Source organism: Daphnia carinata, chromosome 3, assembly GCF_022539665.2.
Source record: "Daphnia carinata strain CSIRO-1 chromosome 3, CSIRO_AGI_Dcar_HiC_V3, whole genome shotgun sequence".
Taxonomy (NCBI): Eukaryota; Metazoa; Arthropoda; class Branchiopoda; order Diplostraca; family Daphniidae; genus Daphnia; species Daphnia carinata.
Genome location: NC_081333.1, coordinates 11,058,884 through 11,079,035, shown reverse-complemented (window position 1 = coordinate 11,079,035; position 20,152 = coordinate 11,058,884). Strand labels below are relative to the sequence as shown.

General features: G+C 38.4%; 3 protein-coding genes and 1 long non-coding RNA gene across 8 annotated transcripts; 2 read left to right on the top strand and 2 right to left on the bottom strand.

Annotated features, from left to right (window-relative positions):
• The first annotated feature begins 758 nt into the window (after positions 1 to 758).
• On the top strand, positions 759 to 8,115 carry LOC130697565 (uncharacterized). 2 transcript variants are annotated; one of them, XM_057520474.2, is made up of 9 exons: positions 759 to 1,233; positions 2,601 to 2,816; positions 2,939 to 3,366; positions 3,428 to 3,899; positions 3,972 to 4,109; positions 4,194 to 4,262; positions 4,320 to 4,376; positions 4,435 to 7,526; positions 7,605 to 8,115. In XM_057520474.2, the coding sequence occupies exons 2-9, from the start codon at positions 2,615 to 2,617 to the stop codon at positions 7,650 to 7,652; spliced, it is 4,506 nt and encodes a 1,501-aa protein (XP_057376457.1). In that variant the 5' UTR covers positions 759 to 1,233; positions 2,601 to 2,614; the 3' UTR covers positions 7,653 to 8,115. The 2 variants fall into 2 exon arrangements, with proteins under 2 accessions (XP_057376457.1, XP_057376458.1); XM_057520475.2 differs by lacking the exon at positions 759 to 1,233 and adding an exon at positions 1,919 to 2,069.
• On the bottom strand, positions 8,031 to 19,329 carry LOC130697577 (exocyst complex component 7-like). Of its 4 annotated transcripts, none has more exons than XM_057520497.1 (14): positions 19,239 to 19,329; positions 18,863 to 19,028; positions 18,601 to 18,794; positions 18,428 to 18,545; positions 18,262 to 18,359; positions 18,062 to 18,202; positions 17,827 to 17,989; positions 17,582 to 17,769; positions 17,345 to 17,524; positions 17,044 to 17,287; positions 16,819 to 16,964; positions 16,657 to 16,727; positions 8,307 to 8,418; positions 8,031 to 8,238 (listed from the first exon to the last, which is right to left on the bottom strand). In XM_057520497.1, the coding sequence occupies exons 1-14, from the start codon at positions 19,266 to 19,268 to the stop codon at positions 8,134 to 8,136; spliced, it is 1,956 nt and encodes a 651-aa protein (XP_057376480.1). In that variant the 5' UTR covers positions 19,269 to 19,329; the 3' UTR covers positions 8,031 to 8,133. The 4 variants fall into 4 exon arrangements, with proteins under 4 accessions (XP_057376480.1, XP_059350288.1, XP_059350287.1 ...); XM_059494304.1 differs by lacking the exons at positions 8,031 to 8,238; positions 8,307 to 8,418 and adding exons at positions 16,072 to 16,411; positions 16,476 to 16,591; XM_057520498.1 differs by lacking the exons at positions 8,031 to 8,238; positions 8,307 to 8,418 and adding exons at positions 16,072 to 16,411; positions 16,480 to 16,591.
• Positions 10,381 to 11,279, top strand: LOC130697601 (uncharacterized). The gene is made up of 5 exons (XM_057520531.2): positions 10,381 to 10,443; positions 10,497 to 10,568; positions 10,627 to 10,766; positions 10,837 to 11,020; positions 11,083 to 11,279. The coding sequence occupies exons 1-4, from the start codon at positions 10,416 to 10,418 to the stop codon at positions 10,990 to 10,992; spliced, it is 396 nt and encodes a 131-aa protein (XP_057376514.1). The 5' UTR covers positions 10,381 to 10,415; the 3' UTR covers positions 10,993 to 11,020; positions 11,083 to 11,279.
• LOC130697596 (uncharacterized) lies at positions 13,501 to 15,098 on the bottom strand. Its single transcript, XR_009420666.1, has 5 exons — positions 14,967 to 15,098; positions 14,648 to 14,913; positions 14,394 to 14,577; positions 13,986 to 14,331; positions 13,501 to 13,914 (listed from the first exon to the last, which is right to left on the bottom strand). It is a non-coding gene; the product is annotated as an uncharacterized LOC130697596 (long non-coding RNA).
• Positions 19,330 to 20,152: the final 823 nt, after the last annotated feature.

Genomic DNA, 20,152 nt, shown 5'->3' with positions numbered 1-20,152 from the left:
CAAGAGAAAAAATCATTGAAAAATTCCTACCACGTTTACAGAGAAACATTGCAGAACGCCTACCACACGCCGCCATTAAGCCAACTGAAAATCACTACCCATGTCAATGTAAAAACTGGGCAAACAAAAAAACTGTTAGAAATATGCAAAATTATTATAGAAGAAACTATTTTGAAAAATATTTAATTATAATACGACAGGCTCAATTATTTGTTTTGAATTTATACGAAATGTTATGTTTCCAAAGATGTTTTGATAATAAATTCCTTCAAAGAGGTTTTATTTTGAATCATGCTCTGTTATCTTTATACAGGCTTCCTTTTTTTATTTTGTCAAAATGTTGCTCCGCAAAATTTTATTATTTTTGCAAACACTAATGAAATCTTCCGTTTGGGACCAAGGATTGGCGTCCTCTGTAATTAAAGTATACTGTAAAAAATAAAAAATTACCAGTAACAGCTAATCAAGAAATTGCATTGTAAATGGCTAAACTGCTCTTTAATCTTCCAATTATCGAGTAAAGAATGTATGTCTACAATTCTATGGTGAGATAGCAACCCATCAGAACACGGGGTATGATATACGATAGCATGTATGATGTACGAGATCATATATGTAACGCTCAGTTGAAAATGGTTCTTTATAGCTCCTTTAGGTCATGCGATTGCTCAAAACAAGGTAGCTGACGTGTCATATCTTTGCTTGATAGGGCAACGATATGCCAGAATTGATTCTGTGAACGTACGAAAAAATATTTAAAAAATTGAAAACATTGCGTAGCATTTCGATACACGAAATGAGTGAAGGATTGGGCGTGCACTAGAGAGTTTCACTTTTACAGTAAAACCGGCTGTGTATTCAAGTTACACCTGTTAGTACACTCCTGAATCTCTTTATAGTCACAGTTCGTTCCTGAGCGTTGTGGAAATCAGCAGCAGTAAGTTAATGGCAGTGAAACCAGTTTACCAATCGTCTGGCACCATCGTTCGGCTAGAAACAAAAGGCATGTGTATGTGTGAGTGGCGTTAAAAAAAAACCTTCACTGGAAAACCTGGTAGTTCGAATAACTCAAGGCCGATCAGTTAATTTTGTAGCATGCAATTCGTCAATAATCGAAAAGATTTTCGAGCTTCCTCGTAAAATTTCCATAGCTCTTTAACGATAATGTTACCAGGGGCCACAGCTAAAGATTGTGTTTGGATTGGCTAACCGCCCAAAATGACCTAACATATCGTAAGTGGAGTTTTGAAAATTTGGATTTCTTATTTCCTATTCATACTGAACGACAACGTGTAGAGTACACTTGACAAAAGACGCAAAATATAATGCGCATTTCGTTACTTCTTTTTTTATTCCCGTTTCGCCCCTCCCTTGGCGACAGTGTTATTATTTCGTTTCGGGCCATTTGAGATCGATACAGCAGCTCAAACTTATTTATTCAGCAGTTCCTCCCATCGTGTACAACTGAGTTTCATCAGAAGTGGATATTTCGGAACACCTTTCCCTATGATTCAGTTTGCTAGTTGCTATCTGTGGGTGCTACGTTTGCTCCTCATAGTCGTTAAGAAAGGAAGTGCGAGCGTTCAGTAAATGTTCTTTCCGTAGCTAATTGATTTTCGAGTAGAACAAAATGAATACGTGAAGAAGTACTTCCCTTACAAGTGCATTCTCAGTTTGTGTTTGCCTTTGCGCCTCGGAACTTGAACTCGTCTCCTCTAATTTCGTACGCTTTAAGTTGTTAGTGTGGCCCATTTTTAACGGGATAATAGTTTTCCGAAACCAACAATTCATATTCCATCATTCAACAATAAGAAAAATTCAGATTGTTTTTCTCAGCATGGTAAGCAAGAAAAGCAATTCAAGTAAAGTTGTTTAATGCGAGATGTCGCTACTTGTCCTCATAATCACTAGAAAACATGTCTGCAAAAAGCTACCTTCACTTGCATTGCATATGGTGATCCAAATCTTGTTAAACTCAACGCATTTCGTTTCTTCCGTTTTTCACTCCGTTTTATAATTTACCAGAAGGACTCAGACAACTACTTTTTTAGGTCTACATGAGTTTTGAGGTAAATTCTTCTATTATGTGAAAGTGTAAAGCGTTTAACGCAATATCGTCATTTCTTCGAGAAATGGCCTTCACTATGATATAGCTCTAAGTGGTTTGGAACGTTTAAATATCCATCTCCGGTATACACCGCAACTGATAAGATAATGCGTAATATTACTTGTAATGTATGTTAGAAGGTGGTATTGGTTGTGACTTGTTTAAAACTAAAAGTGATGAAATATTTTAAACAATTGCTGGCTGCACAGGTATTATTCCTCAAGTGTATGACTGTTAGATTGCAAATATTTAAAATTTTCTTCCCAAGAAACAATGTGTGTAATAAACAATAAGTAAAAAATTTAATTATAAACAAAGCCAGATATTTGTTAACATATCAAACTATGCCTTGACAGGGTGTGTACTTTCTTGTCTTAAAAATTCCATTGAATCCAAAACATTGATAACTTATCCTAGTCATTAATATAATTTTATTAGAGTATGACATATTGATGTGTACTCACAATAGTCTGGATGTTTCTTGCTTTTGTAGGGTAGCAGTCTACTATGCTGAAAGCGGCATTGCACCAGTTAAATTCAGAACCAGTTGTTATCTTAAAGAAAATTGAAAAATGTTCCAGCACCACATTACCAGATTACACAACTAATAGAGACCGAGATGCAATGCAGAGATATCAAATTGTCAAAAAATCCCCTGATCCTAGAGATCACAGTTCAACCTCCCTCAATTTAAAAATAAATCTTTCAGGTAAAACCTTCATCGGTAGTAATCTTTGGATGCTTGATTTAATGTATGGTTGTGGACTAAAATTCAATTGTTTTATTTTTATTTTTATAATAACCCAAATAACAAATTTGTATTAATTCCAGGTGGTGTACCAACTTGTCTGAAAAGAAAAGCATCTCTAGAAGATGCATTTACGGAAGCTGATGCTGTCTATGAAACACCCAAAAAACTTCGAAGAGATGAAAGCGTTGAATCTGATTTTCAAAAGAAAAAAGCAAAACATCTTCAAACAGAGATAAAGGCAATACAAGATCAAAAATCAAAAATGCCAGAAAATGACAAGGAAAAAGGGAAACTAAAAAAGAAGTTAGAAAAAGAAAAATTTAAGTCGACGAAGCCAGAACATCGCTCTGAAACGGGTGGAAGTGGTTTTTCTTCATCTGAACATCAAAGCACACATTCCCAAAAGAGAGTTAAAAGGCACGAAAGGAAGAAGAAAAAATCTAGAGAAAAATCAAAAGAGAGTAGCAGATGCGCTTCTAAAAATACCATTTTAGGAAACAGGGAGCATGTAAGCATTCTTAGATGTTTCTTGAGTTTTACAATTGATTAATACTATATTTTGGGTGTAGTTTGGCTCTGATGAAATCATCAATGATACCGGAGAACCTGTTGCGTTAATTAGTCAACAGGGTGGCAACATGGAAGAAGTTTCAAGCACTAACCCTAAGCCTACGTCATTGAATGAGGCTGTCACAGACGAAGAGGTATTCGAAGACCCAGAAGACCAAACTGGTGCACTTGTTCAAGAGAAAAATAACTTCGATGTTCCTCGTAGCGATTCTGCCGCAACAGTTGCTCTTGATATTGAATTCGATAGGCAAAGCATTAACAGTTCCGTGGATCACACAGAACCAGTAGAAGTTGTTAATCTTGTGTCACCCGATAAGGCAAGCACAGCTGCAGAGAACAGTGGTCTTCCATCAAACTCAACAACAGAAGACGAAATGGAACTCGAAGCGCAGTGCTCACAGAGCGTAAACCCGCCCGATGAAATTTGTAAACAGCTTCGGTTTAAATACGAAAAGCAAATTCAGGAAGAAGGTAAATTGACTAAAATTGGAAAAGCGTAGTTTTTTTTTTTTTTTTAGTGAAATTCCCCTGTTAACATTATAGTAAGTCTACAAGATTCACATACTGCATCGAGTAACGATGCCGAAAAGGAAAATCCTTTCCCAGTCGTCAATCCCAATGGTCCACTAGCAAACACTGTTGGTAGTACCGCTCGTGCAGACCCTATGGACGAGGAAAACGGTATTCATCCTTTATTTTTATTTTTTTGTTTTTGTATATTCTTCTATTTCCCTTCTAATACGTCTTATTTTTTTTCGATTCCAGTTGTGGAAGACAAAAATACTATAGGGGCAGACCATACTACGCCATTGGATATTTCAAACAGCCATACAGGTAGTTAAACCTCTCTTGAGTTATAATATATGTTTATCTTTTGCGCTCTTTTTTCAGAATGTTCACACATCAATGAAGTAGAAAAGTCTGCCCATATGGAAGCTGACAAATCTGGTACATTCTAATGTCTTACGTTTAAATGGGTCCAGCTCCCGAAATTGCTTTATTCTAGAAAATGGCGAAATGGACAGCATGGAGGACCAATCTGACACATTACCCCTGGAGTGTTTAGAAGAGGGCGTTGTGCCACCATCACATTTAGAGGCCGAACAGGGCAAAGCAGCTGTTTGTCTAGCAAAAACGGCTTGTTCGCCTTCATCGACGAATCTTAAAACAGTTTCAGATGCCTCCATGTCAATCGTTGGGGACCATTTTGACGAAAAAACTGGAAAAAAGAGTTTGGCTCCAGTTGATAAAGTGTGTTGCATGTCAATTAATGCCCCAGCTGAGCAGCTTAACCAGCGGGAATGGGAAATCCGGCAAGAAAAATTGCAAATCCAAGCCGCTCTTTCAGAAATTTTTTCTGAACGTCGAACCTTGAATAAAGAGCTCCGCTTACTTGTGTCCAAGTCAGAGAAACTGGAACAAGAATCAGGCGTGAAAAATATTGATATATCTGCTAATGTGCTTGCGGTTCAAGCATTGTCAGACGAGGTAAATATTGCACGTGAAGAACGCAATCGACTGGCGGCGGAAAAGAAAAGAACTCACCATATGGTGCTCCAAACAGAAATCAAGCTAAGAGAATTACAAGTGCAGTTAATCCGCCAACAGCTGGATCAGGGCGACGCCAAGCTTGTTGAGCCAAATCCCTTGCTGGATATCACCGAAAATGAAAAACGTGTCGCCGAACTGACAGAAGAAGTTGCTAACAAGTCTACCGTGCATAAACAGACGGAAACAGCCTATCAAAAAGCTGAACACATTTTTCGGCAGAAAAATGAAGAACTCGAGACGCTCGTAAAAGTTCTGGATGAAGCTCGTCAAATGTGCCAAGAGCTAAACGATGATCTCAACAAAGTTACCTCTGAAATCGAAAAAGCGAAATTGAAACTGGAAGACCTGGCAGATGAAGGAAAGAAAAGATGTTTACGGGCAGTTGACATTGAAGAGGAAATAATCAAAATAGAATTCTGTAAAAAACTTAAACAAAATGAAGTGAACAGGCAAGAGATCACAGCCATCAAAGACGCCATGGCATTTGAGGAAATCATGCCTAATCTGAATATTTTACTTGCAATCGAAATTCATGCAGACAAAACTGAATCAGAAATTATACCATCCCCACTGCCGGAGAACTCAACATCAGTGAACGTTGATTCGCCTAATCAGGAGCCATCACCTTGTCCTATTGTGCAATGCCTGCCAAGTACTGTACCGCCAGTGACGGTTGCCGAATCACAATCGACTTTGTCAACAGAAGAAGCTGGAACATTAGCTATTGAAACAGTTACTGTGTCCGCGGAACTACCATCACATGTTGAAATGGAATGCGAAGCACTGCCACCTCAGACTCAACCGATTTGTTTGAGGATACAGAATACATCCGCCGTTGACTTTAGCCCTACCCTATCCAGCACAACAACGCCGGCAATGGGATCGCCATCCGTCACTCAGTCTGCGAAAACTAACAACCCTGTAGCCATTCGAATGGCAGATAGTTTGAGTAACTCTGAATCTATGCAAGCGTCTACAAGCCAAAATATAACTACCGCTTCGTTTGCGGTGCTACCTCTGGCAATCTCATTGAATTCGTTGAACGACGCGTATCCTTTCTTTTCCCAGTTTGTAAATCCTAATAGTCCAACGGCAAACTCAGATGATGAAACACTCCTCAATCAAGAAATTGTGAACAGTTGTCGTCAATTTACCCAATGGAAATCGAATTACGCCTGTTCAAAGGATATTACTAGCCTCAGTCGTGATAACCCATTACTGCGACAGGGCGCCGAACATATGAAGGACTACTTCGTACCATTCTATCGGCTTATGATTAAGAAGAATACTACAACCGCTTCGCTGCTTGATTTGATAGTTCTGCAAGCCCAAAAAGCTAGCTGGTATGGTATGCCGGCCGTGGATTCCACGTACATGAAACAGATGCTGGAGAACAACCTACGATGCGCAATTGAAGTTGGGATGAAGTTTAAAGATCAAGCCTGCATACTTCCTTCGCGCGTGGAATTTTCTCCTTCATCGGGAAAATCATCAATGCCGACTTTTACGATCCACCTAGCCACACCCGAAGCATTCCGATCTCCAACTTTGGCAAGCCATATGCAAATTTCTGCTCAAAGTTCCGAGCATTCACCAGTTGAGCGGAGCCAAGTTACCAGAGTTCTGCAGGATGGCCATTCGCCCATCGGTGCGCTCAGCACAATGCTCACAAACCACGTTCGTCAAGTTCATCATCAGACACCTCCATTTGCCCATAATAGCCCTAACGCCCTGATGACAGAAGGACATCCTACCATGCCACGTCAAGGTTGGGCGGGCAACTCCGAAAGTAACGGACTTGCCTATCCGTCCACAGTGGTGCAAAATACTGCGGTTGTTACTCCTATAATGAACGCACAGTATACAGGTAGACATCGGATGCCAGCGGTCCAGCAAACAGTTCCGCCACCACAGTCTTCTTGGCCACAGCAACAAGCAGCTCACCAAGCATACGTACAAACCCTGCAGTCAACTCGGATGCAAGTCCCTGTCAGCTATCAAGCAGGGTCTTATCGACAGCAACAGGCGACGCTGCAGCACCAGTATACCAACCACAATGGTTTGCAACAAATGAGTCAATCGCAACAACTTCAGCATTGTTTAATGGGGTCTGGCTCAGGAGACAATTTGTCCCGCCAAAACATGCCCTTACTAGGCTCACACCTACAGGGGCACATACCTGTTCAGCAACAGCGTGTGAGGCAGCAGCCTGCTTCGCAACAGCTGTCTAACCAACAGCCAGGACCAAATCACATCGCTGGAATACAGCAGCAGCAAGTGTCGCAGTCGCAGTCTCATTCCTTGCCAGGCGGACACCAACTAATGCAAAAGCAGCGTCAGATACCCATGTCTTCGCCACCAGTTAATGCCCAAGCTCAAAGACATTTTGCTGCCCAATCATCGGAGGTTCCTAGGCAATCTGTCAGTCGTCGACCTTCACGGGAAGTTCCACAGCATCAAGTTTATACCTGTCTTAAGTGTGGTCAAGAAGCCCAACAAAAGTGCAGTGGGTGCCAAACTACATTCTACTGTTCCCGTGACTGCCAGGTACTGTGAAAGCAGAAGAAATCGTTACAATTTGATTCAAAGCCTTTAATGAAAAAGTCTTTAAACGAACGTTTTCAGGTCGCGCACTGGGATGAACATGGGAAGACATGCTCAAAACAGGTGTAACGGAAAGGTTAATTAGGCTAGATATACGCATCCGACTGTTCGAGCTGGAGAATGACAACCTTGAATTTTATTCCCTGATGATTACAACGTTGTGTACTGTCTGTTTCCGTAATTGTAGTTCATGCGTATTCAAACGTCTCGAATGGCTCAGTTTCTTCTCTAGCGGTGCTGTCTTCCTAAGAGGGAGTTGTCACTAGTATTACGCAGAAAATAAGGAGAGCCATTTTACGTGTTGTGGCATGTGTCTATCCTGCTCTCTAAACTTGAAAAACTTGACGTTTTTATCGGAGTCATGTTTTTTCATGAAATGTAATGTGCCTGTACAAGTGTACATGCCATTAGTCTACGCTGACTGAATTATCTCTATTGTTTTAAAAGAATTCAGACTTGTCGCTATTGAAATTCAATTTTTAATAAATTTAAATTGGTGTTGAAAATGCAATCAGAATGGTTTTCTTGTTAATTATAACGCTTTTCAAATTCATGCAGCTACGTCAAAGAACGTATCAATTACTGATGAAATTTGGGCCGGTGAGTACTTGATGTATTTTTCACTATGTTTGCTGCACTGAACTCCTTGCTGAGTCTTCTTGTCGAATTGTGATGTAAATAGTGAATCAAAATCTAAAAACTATGCTCTATTTGGGTACCTACCGAGAATTTCTCTTTTATCAAAGCTTTATCCTTTTCCCGCAATCTGCCCGAAGAAAGTACAGAAGCAGGAACATCTTCCGAATTCCAGATAGGGGCCAACACATTGTTCCAACTAAGAGTTTATCGAACAAATTAACATTGAGACAATTCTGCAAAGATATCAGTGAATGTTACTTACCTTTGAGAATAGTCTCTTTTGTTCAATAATCATTTCTCAGTAAACAGATTCCCATTCTGGTTCCACAACCTGTTTAAAAGAAAAATTTCCAGACCTTGGCTAGTAGGCCTTTCTTTAATGACAGGCTCAACTTCCTTGCTGACACTATAGTAGCCAATCACATGATCCAAAGAAGCTAAGGTTTTGTAAATGTCTAAAAGAAAAAAAAAGCATTAGTCATCAAACTTGAGTTAAAGCCCTAAATAAGGATGTATAATTTACTTTCTTGCTTTTGCTGTAATTTTTTGTTTTATGATATGCAGGCAAAATGGTTTTTTCAAGCCTTGCCAACCGTTCTTCAAATGATGTCAAAATATTGACCATTCCACTCGTAAGCTGTGAACGTCTAGAAGCAGCATCTTGTAGAAAGCTTAGTCCAAACAGTACCTACACCAGAACACCACAATACAATTCTGAATACATTTTAATGCAGCCATTGAGCTTGAAACAAGTAAGAACAGTGGCAGTGGGTCGTAGTACAAATGTTAAAGTAATCAAGTGATTGTAAATGAAACTATATTCTATAAGGACAGACTTGCCGTTGCGATTGTTTTTTCGATTTTGATCGCCGATCAAATCATCACTGATTGATTTTGATTGGCGATTCGATCTTTTCAAAATGATTTGATCGGCGATCAAATTTCTGCGATTGCGATCATTTTGGGGCGAAATCTAGTGGTGGAAATTTAAACTAAACTGTCACCATTTCAAGTCAAGGGCGACCAAAGGGCGTCTGCTGCGAAAAAAGGATAAACAGCATCCTCAGCAAAACTTTTTAGCAAAAATTTATATGAATCATAAGTTTTTACGTTTGGTGGCGCTGACTTCAATCGCAAAAATGATCGCTGTCCATCAACGAGTTTTTTGATCGCCGATCAAATCAAAATCAAAATGTAAAGATTTGATCGGCGATCGTTTTTTTAATCGTAATCGGTGATCGATGATCGCGATCGCGGCAAGTCTGGTGTCACGCTAGCGCTGTAGCGTACTGGCGCGCTAGTAATGGTTTCGATTCGCACACACACTAATTTTATATTTTAGATTACTTCAAAACTATATACTCTACGTAAAAAAAATTCCATTTTCGTGTTCCTTGGTTAATTTTGGATGATAATCATGAATAGTTATTGAGATTTAGTGATATTATTTTTTAATAGGAAAGATTTTTAAGCCCGAAAAATAAAGTCGGGCTTATTTTTTAACCCAACTTTTACCGTTTTTTACGTTTTATTCAAAAACCATGAGTCCCACGAGAAAACAACTCTCATATTCGTGATGTCCGTTCAATTCTCCATCGAAACCATGTATTTAAAGCGAAATCTAAAATTTTGCCAAAATTGAAAAAGTAAGAAGGCCTTCTCACTTTTCCAATTTTCTTCAAATTCTAAATTTCATTAAAAATACATTATTCCGATTCGAAATTGATCACTGATCACGAAAATGGGGGTATGTTTTTATATCAGGCTTCTACTTTTTGAATCAACCGTAAAAAACAGAAAGTCGGGGTTACTTAGTCGGGCTTATTTAGCCAGGCTTAAATTTTTTTTCGGTCAGTGTACGTAGAGAATTAACTAGAAAAGTGATCGGTAGATGGCGGTAGCAGTAAAACTAAGAAAAAGGCAGTATTTTTTATTTTTATTCTGGGTAAAACGGATTGCCATATTGCCATACATATATATATGGCAATCCGTTTTACACAAAAAAAAAAAAAATTTCGCCCAAAAAAAAAAAAAAAAAATCACACTTTTTTTCTTTTTTTCCGACACGTAGCCATCTACCGCTCAGACTCGTTATTACTGGCGTAGGCAATTTCAGTCCATTGGATGCCATTCGCAGTTAGTTCAGTAGCGTGGATGGAGAGAATAACGCGGGGCTGGAGGAACAGTTGAAAAATGGATAAGATAATACAACAAAAGGATGGTAAGTATAAACATTATTATATTGGTTTTCAATTATTAATTATTGTTTATTAGATCAAATTATGAAGCTGCAGGCCCAATTATTGGAACAACACAAAATATTAGATAACAGCAAAGCTAAGGATGGTAAGGGCTTATACGTAATGATTCTATTTATTTGCTTTTATTCATTTGTGTTTTGTAGCTCAAATTTTGAGTCTACAAGCTCAGCTAGGTGAAAAGAACAAATTGGAATGGAACAGTTTCCAAACAGTGAAGGAGGTTTTTCCAAACTCATCCCTAACTGAACATGAGGATGAATTGGCATTAGGTGAACACAGTCAGGTACCTAAACTTTTCAAATAAGAATTCAAAATAAGTATAGAATTTTAACAAACAATTATTTATTGCTTAGTTATTCAGTCTACCACCTGACAGTGTGTTAAAGTTAAATTCTGTTAGTGCTGCACTAAAAGAATTGTTAGTAATAAGTCCATGCAGCGAAGGAATTGAACAATTGTGGGATCGTATTTGGGCTGAAAATGGGTGTGGTACGGAAACCCAGAAATAGCACGAGTTCAACATAAAACATGAATTAGGTACTTTTCGGTTTTTTGTCTATCGAAACAGTATTTCTAATGCTATTATTTTGCATTCACAGAATTCTAGTGGGGAATCAAGTCAAGTCTAGAAGTGTTACAGGATGGAAGAGTGAGCCTACAGTTGAAAAACACTGAAAGTGCATTACCATTAAGGTATGAGGTAAAGTAATAGAGTATGCAAATTGTCTAATGAGAAGTACCATCTTGTGTGAATGAATCCTGTGTAACAGCAATCCTTTATAGTTCTGTTATAGCTAGAAGCCTCAAATAATTCTGCATCTCTTGCTAAAGAACAACTTGTCCTTTACACTCAGAGTGTTGGTGAAGCTGGGTACTTAAATGGCCCTAAAGATGTTTCACTTCACTGGCATTGCAGCGATGAACATCATACATGGACTCTTTAGGTATGAAAGGAATTTTCTTGAAAAATTTTTGAATTTATGATGAAGCTTTTCTCCTCCTTTTTGCCAACCATGTCTAATCTACAAAAAAAATTTATCCAATAGGAAAGGATTTTCAGCATACTGGGAACACAACTATCAACAATGCAACATTCTAGGGGTGTTATTTTATCCTTCAAGAGCCTTATACAATGATTTTCATCTACAATTTGTATGGCCTTTCCCGAGCTTCTGCCAGAAGTTGAATCTATGAGTCATGTAAGTCACATGAGCAACAATTGAGATGCTTAATGGTGTTGTTTTTCTTTTCTCAGTGTAGGTTAATAGTAACATTTGATCTGAAAAAATTCTTGGTTGGGGCATGACACTGAATAAATAAATTGTAATGATTGGATGGATGACATGATATTTCTATACTTCATTCGGATTCCCGAGACGGTATTTGATATTTAAAAAATTGAAGTGCATATCTGGGCTCCCTTCCTTTCCGTAGCCCCGTTTCCCCTTGACTCGTAATAAGCCCGTAGGGGGTCATGCCCCTACTGTACGGTATATATAAAAATAACATATACCGAGGTTTGGAGGGCTCTGGCCGGAAAGGGGACGTGGGGGTCCGCTTAGTCCGATGATGTGTTCACGGAGGGCGACGTGGCTATCCACAAATCCGAACTAAAGGTTAATCGCTCCAGTAAAAATGTTCCATATCTTCGGCTCTTCTTCCGGCTTCTCTTAGCCAATCACCGGGTAATCTCCCCGGTGGGTCAACAAGGCAGTGTCTCCCCCTGCCTGGGTTGACGGCAACTTTTGAAAGGGCTATAGTGCCTTTTTAAAGTTGCAAAAATAATTGTAATGTGCAGAGAATTGTCAATAAAATTTTTTTTATAAAATTTTTTTGCAAAATTCGTTTCTTTCATTGTCTGTGTTAGTTTTGTTCACACGTTACATTTTTTATATTTAGCTTGCTTAATTCACCTTTATTGTCTTTGTCACCTTTGATGGTAAGCATTGTTTCCATTGGTTTATCGTTTATCTGTAAGTATTATTTATTACACTCTTTGAATTCTTCAACTTAGATTCAAGGAACAATCTGGATATTTTATGAAGTAATTTTGTATTTTGTTTTACTCGTATGGGAACCGATCCCCAGACATTCAGCGTGCAACGCCGATGCTCTAACATTGAGCCACGAGATATATTTAAATTTTTTATTATCGCATATCATATGTTATCGTCTAGGATGTTTATGCAGTCTTTCACAACTATATGTTTATCTTTCTTTTGCTGCCATAAGGTTCTTAGCTCTATGGTAGAGCTTTTATCTGCGATACCTGTTACCCTGGGTTCAAACCTAAGTAGATGTGTAAAAATGATATAGAATAATGTAGAAGAGTATATTGCACAATTGCATTTCAATTTTATTCTAAGTGTAAATGCAAGTCCACAAGTGACTAGAAAAAAAAGCCAACTTAAAATCATATGATTCGTGGCTCATTGGTAGAGCATCGGCGAGGTATGCCGAACATCCAGGGTTCGATCCCTGGATGATAATAGAATGCTTACAGATAAACGATAAACCAATACACGTCACCTTACCATCAAGTGACAAAAACAAATAAAGCAAATGCAATGTGTGAACAAAACTAACACAGACAATGAAAGAAACGAATTTTGCAAAAAATATTTTATAAAAAAAATTTTATTGACAATTCTCTGCACATTACAATTATTTTTGCAACTTTAAAAAGGCACAATAGCCCTTTTAAAAGTTGCCGTCAACCCAGGCAGGGGGAGACACTGCCTTGTTGACCCACCGGGGAGATTACCCGGTGATTGGCTAAGAGAAGCCGGAAGAAGAGCTGAAGATTTGGAACATTTTTACAGGAGCGATTAACCTTTAGTTCGGATTTGTGGGCAGCCACGTCACCCTCCGTGAACACATCATCGGACGAAGCGGCACCCCACGTCCCCTTTCCGGCCAGAGCCCTCCAAACCTCGGTATATGTTGTTTTTATATATACCGTACAGTATGGGCATGACCCCCTACGGGCTTATTATGAGTCAAGGGGAAACGGGGCTTCAGAAAAGAAGGGAGCCCAGATATGCACTTCAATTTTTTTAATATCAAATACCGTCTGGGGAATCCGAATTAAGTATAGCAATGTCATGTCATCCATCCAATCAATACAATTTATTCAGTGTCTTGCCCCAACCAAAAATCTTTTCAGATCCAATGTTACTATTAACCTATATTGAGAAAAGAAAAACAACACCGTTAAACACATCAATTGTTGATCATGGAACTTACATGACTCAGAGATTCAACTTCTGATGGAAGCTTGGGAAAGGACATACAAATTGCAGATTAACTTCATTGTATAAGGCTCTTGAATGATAAACTAGCACCTGTAGAATGTTGCATTGTTGATAGTTGTGTTCCCAGTACATGAAAATCCTTTCCTATTGGATAAAATTTTTTTTGGTAGATAAGACCTGGTTGGCAAAAAGGAGGAGAAATTCTTCGTCATAAATTCAAAATTATTTGAAGAAAAATCCTTTCATACCTAAAGAGTCCATGTATGATGTTCATCTCTGCAATAGCAGCAAAATTAAAACATCTTTAGGGCCATTTAAGTACCCAGTTTCCCCAACACTCTGAACATAAAGGACAAGTTGTTCTTTAGACAGAGAAGCAGAATTATTTGAGGCTTCTAGCTGTGACAGAACTATAAAGGATTGCTGTTGTACTGGATTCATTAACACAAGATGGTACTTCTCATTAGGCAATTTGCATTACTCTATTAATTTACCTCACACCTTACGGTAATGCACTCTCAGTGTTTTTTCATCTGTAGGCTCACTCTTCCATCCTGTAACACTTCCAGACTTGATTTGATCCCCCGTTAAAATCTGTGAATGCAAAATAATAGCATTAAAAATACTTTTTCGATAGACAAAAAACCGAAAAGTACCTAATCCATGTTTCATGTTGAACTTGTGCCATTTCTGGGTTTCTGTACCACACCCATTTTCGGCCCAAATACGTTCCCATAATTGTTCAATTCCTTCACTGCATGAGCTTATTACTAACGATTCTTTTAGTGCAGCACTAACAGAATTTAAATTTAACACACTGTCATGTGGTGGACTGAATAACTAAGCAATAAATAATTGTTTTTTAAAATTCTATACTTATTTTGAATTCTTATTTGAAAACTTTAGGTACCTGGCTGTGTTCGCCTAATGCCAACTCATCCTCACGTTCAGTTAGAGATGAGTTTTGAAAAACCTCCTTCACTGTTTGGAAACTGTTCCGTTCCAATTTGTTCTTTTCCCCTAGCTGAGCTTGAAGACTCAAAATTTGAGCTACAAAACACGAATGAATAAAAGCAAATAAATAGAATCATTACGTGTTAGGCCTACGATCCTTAGCTTTGTTATCTAATATTTTGTGTTGTTCCAATAACTGGGCCTGCAGCTTCATAATTTGATCTAATAAACAATAATTAATAATTGAAAACCAATATAATAATGTTTATACTTACCATTTTTTTGTTTTATTATCTTATCCATTTTTCAATTGTTCCTCCAGCCACGCGTTGTTCTCCAGCCACGCTACTCAATTAACTGCTAATGGGATACAATTAACTCAAATTGCTTACATGCCTGTAATAACGAAACCGACTGATAGATGGCTACGGGTAGAAAAAAGAGAAAAAAGTGCGATTTTTTTTTTTTTTCCGCCATTTTTTTTTTTTTTTTTTATGTAAAACGGATTGCCATACATACATGCACAACTTCGTTGAAACGTTATTGGCATAACAACTAGGGCTCGGCCCCGCGACGATCGGGCACGATTTTGGCCGACCCGCGCGGTTTTTTTTTTTTAAAGGACAAACCGGTGTGGTTCGGTTTGCCGTTTTTTTTTTCAAACCGATTGAACCGCGGATTGACGTTTTGTACCGCGGTTTGACGGTTTGCACCGCGGATTTGCGGTTTGCATAGGTACAATAACAGCAGTAACAGATTTTGTCGCTAGATGGCGAAAGGATCGACCAATTTTCGATCGCGATGCCTACAAGTCTGATCGGAAATTTGATTTACAACAAGTTGCTGATCGTCATTACGCTCACAACAATTAGTGATAATTACTTGATTTGGAATTTCAGCAAAATTTAAAAAAAAAAATTTTAATGGCGGTTCCAACCGGTTTTGCCCAGCTGCAAACCGAAAACCGAACCGCAGTGAAAAATGACCAAACCGAACCGACGGTTTGACGATTTTAAAATGAAAAACCGCGGTTTGCCCCGATCAAAGACGATCGGGGCCGAGCCCTAATAACAACTTATTAGCCTAAACACAGGTAAGTTTATCGGTAAAACAGTTAACTAGGCATTCTATTCAAACCAGTTATTAACTGATACAATTTAACTAGTTATTAGTGTCTTTCTAAGACGGAGTTGTCACTAGTATTAAGCAGAAAATAAGGAGAACCATTTTACGTGTTGTCGCATGTGTCTATCCTGCTCTCTAATCTTGAAAAGCTTGAAGTTTTATCGGAGTCATATTTTTTCATGAAATGTAATGTGCCTGTATAAGTGTACATGCCATGAGTCTTCTCTGACTGAATTATCTCTATTGTTTAAAAAGAATTCAGACTTGTCGCTATTGAAATTCAATTTGTAATAAATTTAAAGTGGTGTTGAAAATACAATCAGAATGGTTTTCTTGTTAATTATAATGCTTTTCAAATTCATGCAGCTACGTCAAAGAACGTATCAATTACTGATGAAATTTGGGCCGGTGAGTACTTGATGTATTTTTCACTATGTTTGCTGAACTGGGCGTTGCTGTACTTGTCATAGAAGGCCTGATACTTCGGCAGGATGTACTCTTTGTTATCTCGTTTCAGACTTTCGCGAAGTTCTACGTCTGGCACCGAATAACCTCGCTGCTCTCTGGACAATTCCTCGAACTCCTTGTTGAGAGTCTTTTTGTCGAATTGTGATGTAAATAGTGAACCAAAATGTAAAATCTATGCTCTATTTGGGTACTTGCCGAAAACTTTTCTTTTATCAACGCTTTATCCTTTTCACGGAGCCTTCCGGAAAGAAGTACGGAAGCTGGAACATCTTCCGAGTTCCAGATAGGAGCCAAAACTTTGTTCCAACTAAGAGTTTTTCGAACAAACTTACATGAGAAAATTCTGCAAAGATATCAGTGAATGTTACTTACCTTTGAGAATAGAGTCTTTTCTGTTCGTTGATCATTTCTCGGTAAATAGTTTCACATTCTGGTTCCACAACCTGATTAAGTTATTCATTTTTAATGAGATAATGCTTCGAATTCAACTTATCCTTGATCTATCAATGATCACAAATAATCGCTAGATGTTACCTTCAAGAGGTCTAAAAGCCCACTGCGTTGGAGAGCCCCCAACAGATAGTGGCTGTTATTTAAACGGAAAATGTAGCGCAGTGATGAATCGCTATAGGCATCACTTTTCGTTACCAATGTCAAATTAAGTTGGACCAAGACTTTCTCTTTAAAAAAAGAAGACGTAAGTTATTTGTCTGGCCGCATAAAACTCAAATATAGATCTAATAGTTAAAATATAAATACTGATGTAGAGTCCGAGTAAAGCTCTGTTCCTCTGTGGTTTTGGCCAAGGTTGCGTGTGCACTAAGGCATTTGAATAACTTTGGTCTTGGGCGAGGAGAGGACCGACGGTGTCGGATAAATCGGTCAGTTGACCTAGGAACAGGACCACATTACTTGTCATTTCATAGACAGTGCCATCCTTGGGTAATGGAGCTGCAGATTCGGAACGAACCGATTCAGCGAAATCTTCAAGAGCTTTGCCACACTAATAATCATATCGTAATGAGAAAAACCGATAAAGCCTACGTATAAGTATTGATACCGTTGTGTGAAGATTGTTAACCATTCCGTAAAAACGAGTTCGCACTGAAGAATCGCATCCTTCGAGCAATTTATCACAGTCACCCTTTAAGCACACCAAGTGGCGTAAGGCTGGGAAAAGTAGTAAAACTGGGCCAAATTCTAGCCGCGAAACGCTTCTCCGAGCTCGAGCGCTTAAACTCTTAAAACGTACTTCAAGTTATAAAACTCGCTAAAATTTAACTCGGAATCTGTAAACCTCGGCATCATGGCAAATCATTTCCAGTGCGTCCCTGAGGATTATCGAAAGAACTGCTTTTTGGTGCGGTAAAGGTATAATGCCCAGCATGAGACGAAGTTCACTTTGCAACAGTCGCAACAGGGCCGTAAATTCCGTGAAAAAAGATTCAATTTCCTGTTCTTCGACAGAGTCTTCCTTTATAATGTCTGCACAGAGGCATTGTTAGGGCCAAAGAAAAAAGGAATAGTGATTTCTCTTCCTACCTGCGGCAGATCTTCTTGAGCCCAAAGCTAGTCCTGTTGAACTTTCTAAGGTTTGCGAGGCTTTCAACAGCATCTGATTCGCTTTACGCTCAAGCATTTGCTGAAGTTTCTTAGATGTCTTACGACTTGGGGTGTCATAATTGGATTTAACACTCGATTTTGCCTACAGAAATTTTAAATGTAATAGAGAGCCGTTGTTAAAACTGGTATTCAAATGCAAAAACAATCAGCTAACCAGCAAAGTAGACGTCCCAGACATAGGAGCGATTGGACTGACGCCTTGGTGACTCACAGCCCCAACAGATGAACTCCTTAAGTGATCTCGTAGACCAAGAAGAGTTTTTTGCACCGTATTTGCTCGGAATCGAGCGTACACCTGCGATAGAACATTTAGAAACATAGCTGATATACCAGCAGTTTTAATGTAAACAATACATTCATGAAGTCATCTTCATTGTGGGTTATTAGCCAGTCAGCTATTTGCATCAGATTATCTTTGATTTCTGCAGAGAAGTGATTCACATTTATCTCTTCTGAAACTCAAAATGAGGGAATTTAAATTTTAAAAAAATCTGTCACACTTTAGGCCAATGGAATTTACCCTCATCAGTTGCAAGAGCTTCCAGCACTGCGATGGGTGGAACTACGTGACTGTGTTTGGCTAGATGTTCTTTAAACTCACTAATTATGTTATCTTTCCCCGTTTCAAACAAGCTCATCTAGCAAAAATGTTCAAAAATTTATTTACTTATTTGTACCTTAAAAGATACTTACCACATTTTCCAACTCCACACTCTGAGGATTATTTTTCTCAAAGAAATGCATTGCTTCCTGGAGTCTACCAAGAGATTGGAGAAAAACATCCAGTCCTTGGCTTGAAGGGCTTTCTTTAATGACAGGCTCAACTTCCTTGCTGACACTATAGTAGCCAATCACATGATCCAAGGAAGCTAAGGTTTTGTCAATGTCTAAAAAAAAAAAAATGCATTAGTCATCAAACTTGAACTGAAGATATAAATAAGGATGTATAATTTACTTTCTTGCTTTTGCTGCAAATTTTTTGTTTCATGATATACAGGCAAAATGGTTTTTTCAAGCCTTGCCAACCGTTCTTCAAATGATGTCAAAATGTTGACCATTCCACTTGTAAGCTGTGAACTTCTAGAAGCAGCATCTTGTAGGAAGCTTAGTCCCAACAGTACCTACACCAAAACACCCACAATAAAATTTTGAATACATTTTGATGCAGTAATTGAGCTTGAAACAAGTAAGAACAGAGACAGTGAGAAGTAGTACGACAGTTAACGTAATCACGTGATTGTAAATGAAACTATATCCTATATTGATGCCCTAAGCTTACAGAATTTCTAAGTGTCTTTATAAATATAATGAACACATTGTAAAAAAATCACCTTTTCGTGTTTGTGATTGAAATCTGTCATTTTTGTCTTGCTGTCAAGTTTACATTAGTAGCCATCTAACGGTGAGGTTACGCAATTTTTTTTAAATTCACTTCTTTATCATTGTCGTTACCTCAAGAAACAATGGAAGACAGAGCATGCACGACTTCTTTGAAAAGTTATTGGCATAACAAGTTATTAGGCTAAACACAGGTAAGTTTATCAATAATATAGCTAACTTGGCATTCTATTCGAAACACCCTTGAAATGTGATCTCTCAACCAACTTACTGATGTCTGAGGCAGTCCCACAACATGCAGTGGCTCTCAGGAAAAACCAGATCCAGATGCCCCAATTCTATTGCTTTTTCTCGCAGACGTCCAATTAACCAACATCGAGTATAAGTTTTACGAATCCCAATTAATTGTTATACAGAATAGAGATACCAACGTCGTTAGTGAAATTGCCACTGTTTGCTCGCATCTCTATGCAACAAGATAGACAGCGTGTTTTATTACACTGGTTCAGAAGCATTGTAGATATGTATTCTTTTGCCAGACATGGTTTGGGAGACATTTCTGTCTGGTTTTGTGATAGTAGACGAAATGCATGAAGAATTATCTATTTTTGTTATTGCGTATAATCGCTTGTAGTAAGAGTGCATCAGTTTGTTATAAATTCGTATCAACTGACTCCATATAATACGCCTGGTTCCCAACAGTTCCTGTTTACGATATTGGCACAACGCTAGCTGATTCGAACTGATTTCAGGGTCATTGGATCGGAAATGGATGCGTTGATAAAATGACTCACTAGACGAAGTATAAAGTGGACCAGTAAAGTTTTTTTTTACACAGAGTACGAACGCAAAAAAAAGAAGTATCTTGATCATTTCAAAGGGGTCATGTGGGATATTTGAAATTGAA